The sequence below is a fragment of the Hirundo rustica genome, chromosome 5 (assembly GCF_015227805.2).
Source record: "Hirundo rustica isolate bHirRus1 chromosome 5, bHirRus1.pri.v3, whole genome shotgun sequence".
NCBI classification, from domain to species: domain Eukaryota; kingdom Metazoa; phylum Chordata; class Aves; order Passeriformes; family Hirundinidae; genus Hirundo; species Hirundo rustica.
The window spans coordinates 54,800,350-54,813,513 of record NC_053454.1 but is presented as its reverse complement, the minus strand read 5'-3'; the positions used below and the strand labels follow the sequence as shown (position 1 = coordinate 54,813,513).

The following is a 13,164-nucleotide window of genomic DNA, read 5'->3' as shown; positions in this document are numbered from 1 at the left end:
CTCTTGCACACAGAGCTGGAAGTTGCGAGACTGAGCACAGATGGGAATCTGGAAGATCTGAAGTTTCCCCAGAACATGGGCCATGGGAGCGCCATTCAGCTGTCAGCGAATACCTTGAAGCAAAATGGTCGAAATGGTAGGTCTGGCACCTCAGGCCACACCAGCCTCAAGAGGCAGTCATGCCTTAGGCATTGTTTTGTTTTTAACCTTTATAAGAAAAATATTAATTGCTATGTTAATATTTAAATTAACGGGTAGCGTTGTTTGCTCATGCACTTGACTGCAAGCTACGTTGGCTGACTGGGAATGTATTTTATTGCTAAGTGATTCACAGCCTTCAGAAGTATTTTGTGATGGTAAAAATGCATCAGATTCTTAAATTATGGGGCTTCTAGGGCACAGTGCTGAATCCAGAGGAGTGCTTTTAATTGCTGATGTCTGCAGTAGGAGGCTTCAGAAGGGATAAGAGGCTCATTTGAGTAAACTGCTTCACAGCAGGGCACCGTACAAATATCTGAAAAAGTCCAGGGAGGAAACAATAGTAGCAAATATTAATAATGAGCCAACATGGCAGAAAAGGTTGATTAACTGTTATGAGTCTAAATCTTTAGTGCTTTTCTGTATCTTATGAACCTCCTGATGCAGCATAAATTTTAGATGATGATATATGTGAATGGTCTTCGTCCTGCCAAGCCGTTTATTTCCAGATCAGGAGTTTGAGCAGGCACATTTCTTGATCTCTACATCCTCACGTAGATCAACTTTAAACTCATAGGCTTCTGCTGGTGGGCCCAACACGCTTCTATTTCTGAGTTCCTTTAAAATTTAATCTGTGTGCAGGGGACAACACTCATATATGGGCGTTGGTCACTGCAGGCAAAACACAGAGTCACAGAGTGGCTGAGAAGAGACCTTTAAGATAATGTAGTGTAAAGTGTCCCTGCTCATGGCAAGGGGGCTGGAAGCAGATGAAGTTGCTCAAGCCCCATCCAACCTGGCCTTGAACACTTCCAGGGATAGGGCATGCCCAGCTTCTCTGGGCAATCTATGCCAGTGCTTCACCCTCCTCTGCATAAAGAATAAAGAACATGGAGTGATAGGGCAGCATTACAACAGACCAGATGTGTTAAAATTTCCAAAAATTTTAGACAAAGTTTGGTCTGGTGGTTCAGAAAGGAAGTCTTGCCATTGGCTTGCTTGCACATAGGATTTGAGAAGTATTTCTTTTAGAGACAGTTTAAAACTCAAGCTGTGTAACAAAACTCCAGCAGGGCAGGACTTTTATTCTGCTATCTGTTGGCAGCAATAAAAGGGAAGTTTCGTTTTCCTAAACACAGAATCACAGGAGTTCTGTTCAAAGCAGAACCCCATCAATTTGCACCAGCTTGACACATGCCCAGAGGTCACCAAAGAGCTACAAATAAAATTATCATAAAAGGATTTAGGTTGAGAGGAACCTTTGGAGTCATCAGTGCCTCACCTTCCTCAGCTGCTGTGGTGATTCACATAGAAACAAAAACATACCTCTCTACAACTAATGCATATAAAGGCAAGCTAATCACATTCCTTTCTTATTTATAGGCTGTGAAATAATGTGCAAAACAGAAGGCAAACTGGATGGTTTCAGTTAAAAACAGTTGGCTGGTAGACTCGGTTTTCTGCAGGCTCTCCAATGGTGTTTTTCTGATTATCTGATTGGCAAATTAAGAGAATAAGTGTATTTTTATACAAAATGTCTGAAATTTTGTTTTACCTGTCATGTGAAAGTGGAATTGTGTTGAAAAGGTTTTTTTGACTTCTTCTCCCGGAGTTGTCCCTCCACTTTTCTGAGATAGTCTTAATTTATTATCAGACTAAATTATAGTTTTATACTGCATCTGTGCAGCATGTCAGCTTGAAACATTCTCCAGGTATATCCAGGAGAATAAAGTGATGTCAGGTGGGAAATGGACCACCTGGCCTCTTTTTTTCTGAAGCCAGTTACACCTACTTATGCCAAAAATAAGCCCACCTTCCCTGTCTCTTTCTGCTCATCTGTTTGGTTATAAAAGTTTCTTTTGGAAGAAGCAGCTCTGCCCTTCTTATCCAAGGACTGCTTATGGCACCTCTTGGTGTTCCCTGGAATTGGCAAGAGGTGGGTTTTCATATCCTGTGCCACATCCTGGTCCTTTCACATTTTCTCAGAGCAGTTTTGAAGTTTGTTAAGAGAGAAGATTTGCAATCTGAAAAACAAAAAAGCCACCCCAGTGATTCAGCCTGGCCATGTAACATCTTGCTTCTCTTCTAGGTGAGATCAGGGTGGCTTTTGTGCTGTACAACAACCTGGGCACCTATCTCTCCACGGAGAATGCCAGCATGAAGTTGGGAACAGAAGCGATGTCGACCAATCACTCTGTCATTGTCAACTCCCCTGTCATCACGGCAGCAATAAATAAAGAGTTCAGCAATAAGGTTTACCTGGCTGATCCTGTGGTGTTTACTGTCAAGCACATCAAGGTGTGTGAGTTCAAAAAGCACTTCTCTTTTCTTTTCGATTTCTGAAATGAAATGATGCGAAAGTTGGCCGCTGTGAGGCCCCCAGCAGTCCTTGATTAGATTTTGAATTATACTTTTGTTCCTTTGCACTTTGTGTTATTTATGGAGAAGGTCTCTTTTACATTGCATTAATAAAAGTAAAGAAAGTGTCTCCTTTGAGCTGATGCCCATTGCTCGGTTGCTGACACGCATCATTCTGTAATTAAAAATTGCCAATAAATTAGAATAGACCATAATATTATTTTATCATGGTGGCAGGGGTTGTTAGAGGAAAGTGGAATTGCAGCGAAAGAGGACAGCTAGTCCTCCTGTTAGCCAAGCTCAGTCGTTGCAAAAGTTGATTGCTTAAAGCAATTAATTTCTCTGCTCTGCAATGCAAATGAAGCAGTCTGGTTTTGAAGAGCTGGATTATGTCAATGTCTGAAATTAATCAAGAACAAAGAACGGAGTTTGCATTAGCAAAGAGTGCAGCAACAATCTAACTTTCTCTGGTATTGGCAAGTAATACTTGACGTATAAACCACTGTTGATTATTTATCTAAAATTAAAGGGTGAGAGTTACAAAGAGCCTCAGTAGTGCATTTAGAAATCTCTGAGAGCCTATCGTTGTTACTGCATTTATTAATTTCTTTCCTGCAGCAGTCAGAAGAAAATTTTAACCCAAACTGTTCATTCTGGAGCTACACGAAGCGGACAATGACAGGGTACTGGTCCACCCAGGGCTGTCGCCTCCTGACAACTAACAAGACACACACCACGTGCTCCTGCAACCACCTCACCAACTTTGCGGTCCTGATGGCACATGTGGAAGTTAAGGTAGGCGCTGCAGATTCCCAGGCTGCCAATCCACTGGGCAGGAATAGTGGTCAATATGTGGCAGCATTTTGTTACCGCTAATGGAGCTGAGCAGGGAAGTTGCAGTGTGACAGTAACTGAAAATAGAGACCATCTGGTGTAAGTCTTCTTTCTGCTCTGTGGTGAAACGGGAAATAGTCACAGCAATGCAAAGCCTGTCCTAGGCTCTTAGCATGGCCAGTTCTGAGCTGGGGATGGTGAGTGAGCAGGTTTAGCTGTTGCCGTATCCTATCCTTTGCCAGCTGGTGCAGAACATCTCCTGCCTGGGTTCTTTCTCGTAGGGTCCTCCCAGTGTTGCCAGAGAGTAGCAAGGCTGGGGGACAGAAGTGTGCAGTCTCCCTCATGGGGTGCAGGTTGGATCTGTCCTGCCTGCAGCAGCTGCAGACACACTGCCACAGGTGTTTGTGTGAGCTCCATGTGTGGAGCCAACCTTTGGTTCATTTTCCTCCTTCCAGCTAGGGGAAAAAATATGTTGTCTGCGTCTCACTGTGTGACAGAGAGATGCAGAGTGTGACACATGAGAGGGAAGCTTCTGATACCATCCTGTATAGACTGGGCATCTTCTTGAGGCCAGTACATGACCAGCTGGTTCCCTTGCCTACGTTTATGTCCATGATGTAAATCTGGCTTTCCACATGGCTAACCTCACTGGAGCTAAAGAGGTCAATCCTGAAGGTAGATGTTCCTCGTGGTAGCAGTGGTTTTGGGAGCAAAGCACACATTTGGGATTTTACTCAAGAACAGGAGAATGGTTGAGATGGTCTTCCATTTCCTGAGCTGCCTTGGCTGTCTTTGTTTGAGGACCATCTAAACTGCTGGAGAAAAGAAGGAAGGCCCTGATGCCTAAAAGATTTTTGCCCAGTCATTTTCTTCATTGTGGTGTCTCCATTTCATAGTCCCGGCACAGCGGCAAAATCCACAGCTCTGAGCTAGGTACGGAACTGGCATCTTCCATGCAGGCAGAACTTTTCAGAATCACTTCCATGACCAGCATAACCACTATGGTTTTAAAACTACTTTCTCTCGAGTAGTCTTGAGAAAACCATACACCATTATGGTTTTAAAACTACTTTTTCTCAAGTAGTCTTCCAATGTCACTGCTTTGTGTATTTTTGTTCCACTTAATAATCTGAAGAGGCATGTAAAGAGCTGCAATAAAATACATATTAAATAAGCACCATGCATGACAAAAGCTCTGCAAAAAAAGAAATGGGGGCCCAGGAGCACATTTTTCACAACAGCTGGGTCCAGCTGAAAGGGGCAGGATCTATCTGTTGCTCCTGCAAGTTGTGGTAGCCACTTTATTCTGCATGAGTCAGTCCTAGTCCAGGAAACATGCCGTTAAATATTTGTGGCATTGTCCTGGGAGGTGCCTGAAGAAAAGGCCTATTCAGAGCACATATTTGCAGGTTGATGGCATTCTGCAGTCCAGGTCTGGTTTTGCCAGTTTCCTACAACTGCTTGAATTTTCATAAGAAATGTGTGTTTGGCTCATCATCACCCACCTGGAATTAACAGATATGCCTGAGTCACTGAAGTCAGAGGTTGCAGCTGGGAAATGCAGATAGCGATCCACTCCACCGGTGTGAATGGGAGTGATCCCTACTGTGTGGTGCAGATACAGCCTGGTGCTCAACAAGCCTCTTCTCAGACTGCAAATAGGTCAGCCTTGTCTGCACTTTCCATCCAAACCTCGTGAGACAAGTAGTGCTGCTGTTATCTCATCTTGCAGGAAAAGTATGTAAGACCCTTCCTCGCCCATGTTCATCCAGCAGGTTTGAAAGAGCTGCAGCTGGAAGCTTCCTGAGTGCCAAGCCAGCATGCTATTAGCTAGTGGCTGTTTCTGGGTGTTAACAAGTGCCCTCAAGACTTTCAGGTCACGTTTTATCATTTGGCTGCAGCCGAAGTACCGCTGCTGTAAGAGCCAAATTGGCTCCACTTTGTTGACTCTGATACAACTGGACAGCTTCCTGGCATGTCCACTTCAGTGATCAGCCTGGCCTGAGGGCAGAGGCAGGGTAGGGTTTCCTCCCACATAACACAGACACATATTTCAGATATAAATGTGCAAACATTTTCAACTTGCCCTGCCAGCTGCTTGTCACCTGGCTCTTCCTGGTGGCACTGTCTCGTTCCATGGTGGAGCTGACCATGTGGCTCTTGGCATAGAAGGTGGCTTATATGACCTTCCTTATGCTGTTGATTTTAAAGTCTCGGCAGGACAAAACCTGTTGGTTTGGAAAAGTGGAGGTTTAAAAACAAATGGGGTTGTTGTCATTCATTGACTCATGCTCACTGCTCACAGATATGCTTTTGAGCCATTTTTAAATCTTGTGGCTGGTTCAAAAAGGCATTCCTTAGTCATTCTGTGACCTGTTAGTGTTCTTGGAGGTGGAATGATCCTTGAGGAAATGATGCTATGTGTTTCTGCAAGACCTCTTTGACCAGTGTTCTGGCAATGACCAGGATCTCTGAAAAGGACTGTTGCACACACAATAATTAATAATACTCAGTGAGTCTTGCAGCAGAAACAATTTTCTCCTGTGATTGAGATTTGTAGTTTCCTGACTTCAGTTGTTTGAATTTTTGGATCCATAAGAAGCATCCTTTGGTGTGTAGAGTATCCACAGCACCTTGCCTGATAAGACTGAAAACTGGGCATCATGGGGAGCAGACATCATAGTCCTGCTCCTTAATCAAAAACCAGCACCAATTTGACAAGTGTCACATCTGTTCATGAATGACCTCCCTGCCTCTAGTAACATGGCACAAGAGCGTGTTCTCCAGAGGGAATCTCGGTGGCCGCTCTGTGAGTTCCAGGCTATGGTTTAATTATTAGCAGAGTGTGTGGGGCAAGGTGGAGCTGGAAGGTAGCACCACTGAGGAGAGGTGATTGATGGCCATCTGGCTATCCAGTGTGAAAATGCAATATGTCTTTGTCCAAAGGGACAGAAAATGCCACCAGCTGACCATGGTACTCAGAGAGTAGAAGTTGCTGGGATCAGTTCTGGTCTGACTAGGACAGTACCTGATTAAGAGGAGGATTAAATTTGAAGTTGCTTTCTGCCTGTTAAAATATGTTGGGCTCAGAGTTTCTTATTCGCCCACTGGGGTAAAATAAGTGTCCAAGACAGAGCTGGTTGTGCACACAAGCGGGATGCATAACTGCTGGGAAGAGCAGTGGACCCTCACCTGCAGATCCCCCTCCAGCCACTGTCTATAAAAATGTGGTGGATCTCATGCTGTGGAGCAAATCCCATCGTTAAATAAGCCATCCTACCTATGTAATTGCTGTAGAATTATTCAAAATTTACAAGTTGTTTTTCATAAGCTTGTGCTTTGCATCATACTAATTATAGCAGATGCATCTTAAATGTATCATGGGAAAATTATGCAGCCAGAAAACAAGTTCAGAGCTGGTGGGAAAATGCAATTAAAAAACCCACCCAAACCAGAATAAGCAAAGGTACCCCCAGGGTAGATAAATGTTGCTTATCAGTATGTAGTGAGTGCCAGATCTTACTCTTCTTTTTTAAATACAAATAGAAAGGGTGAAAAAAGGAAAGGTGTTTTGGCTGTTGTAATTAATAGGAAGGTTTCAGGTGTTTTTCTTTACCACAAACACTGTGGTTACACTGTGCTGATTATTTGGGGAGTGGAAGCATGCATAAGACAAGCTAAGGAGAGAAGGGAATAAAAATAGATGAAGTCTAAGTGGAATGTAGCGGTCCATTGCCTAAAGCAGTAGAGGGGCAAGCTGGAGTTATAGCAGGCTGATCCTGTGTTCTAACCTTCATGTGCAAGTCACATAGCTCACACTGGCAGGAAACTTCTACCAGGAGCTGACATTTCTGGTGGCTTGGATGGGTGGATGGTTACATTGAGTTTGGCACAACTGTTGTAGCTCATTTCTTGGGTTGGAGATGCCATGTGAGTAATCAGAGCTTCCAAAATCCAGCCATCATGGGAGAGTAGGATGATGGATGCAGTTATTATTCTAAGCCTCACCTCCTCTCCACAACTGAATCTCACCTCAGCTGCCTCCCAGTTGCAGGGGGGTTGGTGAGTGCAGTGGAAATAGTGGGCACTTGCCACCTGCTGTATGTGCAGTAGTGTCTGTGGCACATGGGGGGTGAGGTCTGTACCCATTTCTCTGTGCACACCTGCCCCCATACAGCTTTCTTCTGGCCATGGGGCTTTCTGGGACTTAGAATGGCTGATGCTTCTGGCAGTTGCTGGAAGGCTGTTGCATTTTGGGGAGACATTTATGGGAGGGAGTTCTGCTAGGAACTTGCTGAGGAGGGCAGAAGAGGGGGAAGATGGCCTGTGTTGCCTGTGCAGAATATGAAGGCAGCTTCGTGGACTAAGGCAAGGGGAGAAAAGGTGTCTAAACCACGTTTTAAAAATGCTCAGGGATCTCAGCCTTATTGTGAATGGCCAAAGTTAGAAGACAGTAATGTTGCACAGCAGCTTCAGGTGGGAATTTTGCTCTCTTCATTCCTGGGTTAGGACATGATGGCGTCACCTTTGCAGAGGCCAGAGGGAATACATACCAGGTCCATGGGTGCTGTGTTCACTGTGGAACACAGCTGCTTACCTTCCTTGGTGCATCCTTAGGGAAGATGGAGAGGATGGATGCTAAAGCAATGGGATCCCCCAGCTTGTGTTCCTCTTGGCCACAGAAGGGGAAAAGCTCCCTAAAAGCCTCTCATGCCTTCCTAGACACAGCAGGTGATGCCTTCAGCCAGCTCAGATGCACTTCAAGAATCCTTGGGGTTTCCTCCCAGTCCATGTACCCCAGCTGGTGCTTTTGACACATCTACAAAGCCATCTGCCTCTTCAGTAGCCTTTTGCACATAGCCACAAAGCATTACAGCCAGGTCATAGCAGTAAATCCTCCCTCACCACCAGAGATGGGAGCAAAAAGAAGAGAGACCCCGCACGGCCCCAAAGAGCTGCAAATCCAAGAAGCAGCATCAGCAATGCACGGAAGTTCAAACCTGTCCCACTTGGGTCTCTGCCCAGCCCAGCACTCTGCCAGCTCCCACCAGGCGCCGAGCAGTCATATTTGAGCTACTTGATGACATTGTGTTTTTATTTACTGCTTGCTTATTCTTCCACCCCCAAAGATATTACTTCTTCCATTCCTGGAGGGACAGATTAGGCCAAGGAATGTGTCCTTTGCTGCTGGCAGCTTGGTTTGGCTGCTGTTTTCTTCTGCTGATGTTTTTAATAAGGGAGGAAATGGCTGTTCATCTCAGGGAGAGCCATTCTGTCATAAGCTGACATTCCCTGGGATTTGTTTTTATTAGCTCAGCTCTAGTGTACAGGCACTGCCAGAGCTGCTCATTGATTTTCCCAGCCTGGATAATATCGGGGCTGCCTGCTCACCCTGCTGTGGTTGCTACCAGTGCTCCTGTAACTCCTCCTGTGCAAATCCCCATCAGCACTCTCTTCCTACTGCTCATGGCCCCACTGGAACAAAATCAGGTCTTTATTCCAAAGCCAGAGGTATCTATTTTCACTGGGCTTTGGGTTGGGCCCATACCTAAATCATAAATATAAAACATATTTTCTGTAGAAACTCTGTCACTGAAGTGGTTTGGGTTTTTTTTCAATTACTCAGTAAGTTGTTCCTGTGCTAAAAGTAATTTGTGTGTCAGCTTATTCTGCAAAGCGAGTGTAGCTTAGTGGTAACAGACCTCAGTGTCTTGCATGCTGTGTCATGTAGCCCCAGTCTGGAGAGCCATGGTGCATTTGGGCAAGGAACTCTTTGATCGATGTTGTTGGGAAGTTGTCTCTTGGACTGACACCTGGTATTTCTCATGGGCTCTTCTGGTTGCCCAAGTATTGGAGAAGATCACTGAGAAGCAAGAGGTGACTGTTCTCAATACACTGGTGGTCTCAGATGTACGTTGCATGCTTTAGAGACTCTGAGGCTTTCACTGTGCTGGAAAGACATCCCTAGGGATCTTCAGGGAACAGCAGATACCAGAGGGTCATGATCAGTGGCACAGAGTCCAGCTGGACCTGAGCAGGGAGGTCGGAGCAGATAACCCCAGTGGTGGTCCCTTCCAACCTTCACCGTGCTGTGATTCAGTGGTTAGCATGCACATCAAAGCTGTTTCAGCCCCAGGCAAGGAGTTTTGAACGGTGCTGGACAGGGTAAAGAGAAGATTTGCTCTTCTTGGATTTTTCTGTGGTTAAGAGACCAGGCTTGGAGGCTGAGACCTACACACAAAATCTTGGTGTGCCCTGTATCGTATTTAACCCTGAAACTCCATATACCAACTGTGTAAGCCAGGTTATGCTGCTTCTTCTTTGTCACACGGTGATCGGGTGATGGCAAGGAAAAGCTCATGGCATTGGGAGAGGTTACCACTATTGTTCCTTTTTCCATATTATTCTGATTTGTGTATCAGTGCAGCAAATTTCAGTCTCCAGCAAAAGGCAAATTGCCTTCTGTTGTACTTGCTGGTGTACAAGCTCTGGATGTGCCTTGCCCGGAAGGAGCAGTTTGCACTGCCATGGGAATGATGCCAGTGCTTATCAAGTCTTCCCTGATCCATTGGGTCTGCAGTAGCGCCTGAAATTCGGCATCCCAAACAAGCTGGAGTGTACCCAGCCTTTAAAATTCAGCTCACTTCTTCTCTTGGACTTTACTAGAAAAGCTAAAAATTCATATTTTTTTTCCCCTGAGGTTTTTTAAATTGCTCTTGTTCCCAGTTTATTGTTATTATTCCTTTCTGTTTGTTCTGTGAGTTTGTTGAGTTTGGGGAGGGAGTTTGTAATTATGGAGAAGTTGTTTTTGTGGTTGTTTCCAGGCACTCCAGGGATGAGTGTTATGTACATAAAATCAGTAATATCTTTACGATTAATATTAAAAAGAAAAGCAATAAGAGTGATAATAATAACAATAATAATAGTAATAATAATACAGCAATGAGCATGTTTATCGCTAAGCATGATGAGCTTGAGCAAGCAGCCCTTCCCTGAAGAAGACAAAGAACTGAGATGGTAGGTTTTGCTCTCCAAGAGCAAAAATACCTGTAATTCCTGCATCATGTCTTAAAATCAGCGGAGTTGTGGTATTGTGATAAGAGGTGCAGGAGTTGGGACCTGTGAGATTTATTTTACCTAGGGGAAGAAGCCCTTGGAGAATTTTCCCTGCACCATGCTAAATTTGTCTTGGGATGGATGAATCTGGCCACATCTGGGTGGGGTGCGTGCATCTGGCCAAAGTCTGCCTGGTTTCTTTCTCCCTGCATCCACCTGCATTATCTGCCTTGTCCTGTTGCCCAGCCCCAGAGCTCTTGGTCCATGCAGTCTGGCAGGCCAATCTAATCAGGTGAGGGCTTGTTCAGGGAGATGTTCTCCTGCCATTCCTCTGCAGCCTCAGACAAAAGAATGAATGATTTGCAAGGTGCAAGGTTTGCATTAACATTTTTCCGCAGAGTTAAGAGGGATGGATGAGCTGGAATGACACTGAGATAAAGCAATGTGCAGCTGCCAGGGAAATGATGTGCTTCATCTTGTCAGGTTTCTGGGAGCTGCTGGATGAGCTGGCTGGAATAGGCATTTCTGTCATGAGCCATGGATAGCACACAATGATTTCTTGTCTCCCTGTTGGACTTGTGACCTCTAGTTCCTTAGGTATTGGAAATAGTTGGAGAGAGATGCAAGGGGGTTTGGGCAAAGGAGCCCTCCATCTCTCCACCTCCGAGTCTTCCTGGAGACAAAACTTCCAGCATGGAAGGGCTGTAGCAGAGAATCACTCAACGTCTTTCATTATCATTTGATGCCTATCAGTCATGCTGGTAAAGCCAAAGAGCTCAAAGGTTGGAGATGTTTCTTGCAGGTGCCGACATAGCAGAGCATATATCAGGAAACACCTGACATTTGATGTGGCTTTATCATTGGCAAGCAGGCAAAGAAAACAGATAAATTAATCACCTTTTCTCTCCATCTGTCATAAGCTTTTATCCCATGGAGAGAAAACGATTTCCACTTTGCCCTGGCTTTTTGAAGTGTGACACTATTGTATTTACCAGCCTACATAGTGCCCAAGCCATGGAAATGGTGGAGAATGTGATTTCCATTTATGACACAACTTGGTGGACCACAAAGCTGAGCTTCGAGCTGCTCTGGTCTTTGTGAAGTGCCCCCAGAGATTTCCAGCCAGTCTTTCTTTTCCTCAGCTCATTGACTCCTACCACTTGCACCCAAGCAGTCATCTCGTGACTCACCATGTATTTCTCATGTTTTATTTACATTTTGCTAAGTAATGATATCTATAATTTCACCACATCTGGTGGAAGCTTGGGGAGTTCTGGGTGAGTTTTACAGCCTGAATAAGGAAGAAGTTGGCGGGATATTCTCACCAGGAGGGGATCATCATGTGCCTCCTCTTTCCACGAGGGACATGCCGTGTAAGCTCAGGAGCAGTGCAGCAGTGTTTTGTCAGCAGAGCCAAGGCTCACCTGTCCTGCCTTTCACAAAACTTTGTTGCCTGGCACTGGCTTTGTTTGCATGGCTTTGAAGTACATCTATGTTAAAAGTTCATCACAGAGAATCAGTTACTTTCCAGGCTGTCTTAAAATCTCTGTTCTGTTACAGTTTAAAAGCAAATTCATGTTTTTTTCTGGGTAATGTTCTTAGGATCAATCTGACTTCCCAGGAGTTCTAAAATATAACTCCAGGGTTTGAAAAAGAAAAATCAAACTTCCTTTCTCCTTCCCCCTGTGGAAAAAGAAAAAAAATATGCAAGCAGTCTCTTTCTTTCCAAAGCCTCCAAGCTCATACATCTCTGAACATTTAAAGAGAGTCTTTTTTCACTGTTGGCAAATGGCTGTAATGGACTTGCAGTTGTTGGACATGATGTTGTTAGCATGAAATGCTTTTTTACACTCGAATCACTCTGTTCAATTGTTCTTTATACCGTGCATCCAGGCACTCCTTTGCCATGCTTGTGCAAGATTGTTCCGCACGCAAGGCTAGCCCTGACAGATCTCAGTATTTTCATCCAAAGACATTATGTTTCTGCAAGGTTTTGGGGTCTCAGTCTGTTCAGGGCACCTGCAGCTTGCAAGACACTTTGGAGTCTATGTTTCAGGCTGCAGCTTTCTTGCTGCAGGGTTCAAATTTAGGTCCATTTAATCTTTTTGGTACCGGTGTCTTGTGCCACAGTCAACCTTACTCTGTGGCTGGGATGCATGGGAGGTCATGCATCATGCAACTGATGAGTTTTTTTATTTTACCTTCAGCACAGTGATGCAGTCCACGACCTGCTCCTAGACTTCATCACTTGGGTTGGCATCCTGCTTTCACTGGTCTGCCTCCTGATCTGCATCTTCACCTTCTGCTTCTTCCGTGGGCTGCAGAGCGACCGCAACACGATTCACAAGAACTTGTGCATCAGCCTCTTCGTGGCAGAGCTCCTCTTCCTCATCGGCATCAACCGGTCTGACCAGCCGGTAAGAGGCAAAGCACTTTCTGCTTCTGTCACAGGCTCCTGTCTCAGTGCTTCAGCAATGTTTGACCAGTGAGAAACATTCTGGCACTGTCTTCATTCCATGCAGGAATTCTCACAGGGCTGGGCCCCTGGCTGATAACTGGGATTCACGTGCTGATGCCTACTGTGATTTCAGGGGCTGTATGTGTGTTGCTTGTCAATAATGTGTGTGTTTGTTTAATAAGTAGGTTGTAGAAACGAGCTTATGTACATCTTCATGCGTTTATTTGCCTGATTGTGTATGTGCCTACCTTTGTATCTTT

The 13,164-nt window shown here is 44.9% G+C and overlaps 1 protein-coding gene across 3 annotated transcripts in view; it reads left to right on the top strand.

The window, feature by feature from the left end:
• Positions 1-13,164, top strand: part of ADGRL3 (adhesion G protein-coupled receptor L3) — a 479,174-nt gene that overhangs the window by 411,270 nt on the left and 54,740 nt on the right. For all 3 annotated transcript variants that reach the window (XM_058420608.1, XM_058420609.1, XM_058420610.1), the window contains 4 exons: positions 14-136; positions 2,288-2,496; positions 3,175-3,351; positions 12,654-12,863. In XM_058420608.1, the coding sequence (XP_058276591.1) occupies positions 14-136; positions 2,288-2,496; positions 3,175-3,351; positions 12,654-12,863 (719 nt within the window). The remainder of the gene's footprint in view (positions 1-13; positions 137-2,287; positions 2,497-3,174; positions 3,352-12,653; positions 12,864-13,164) is intronic.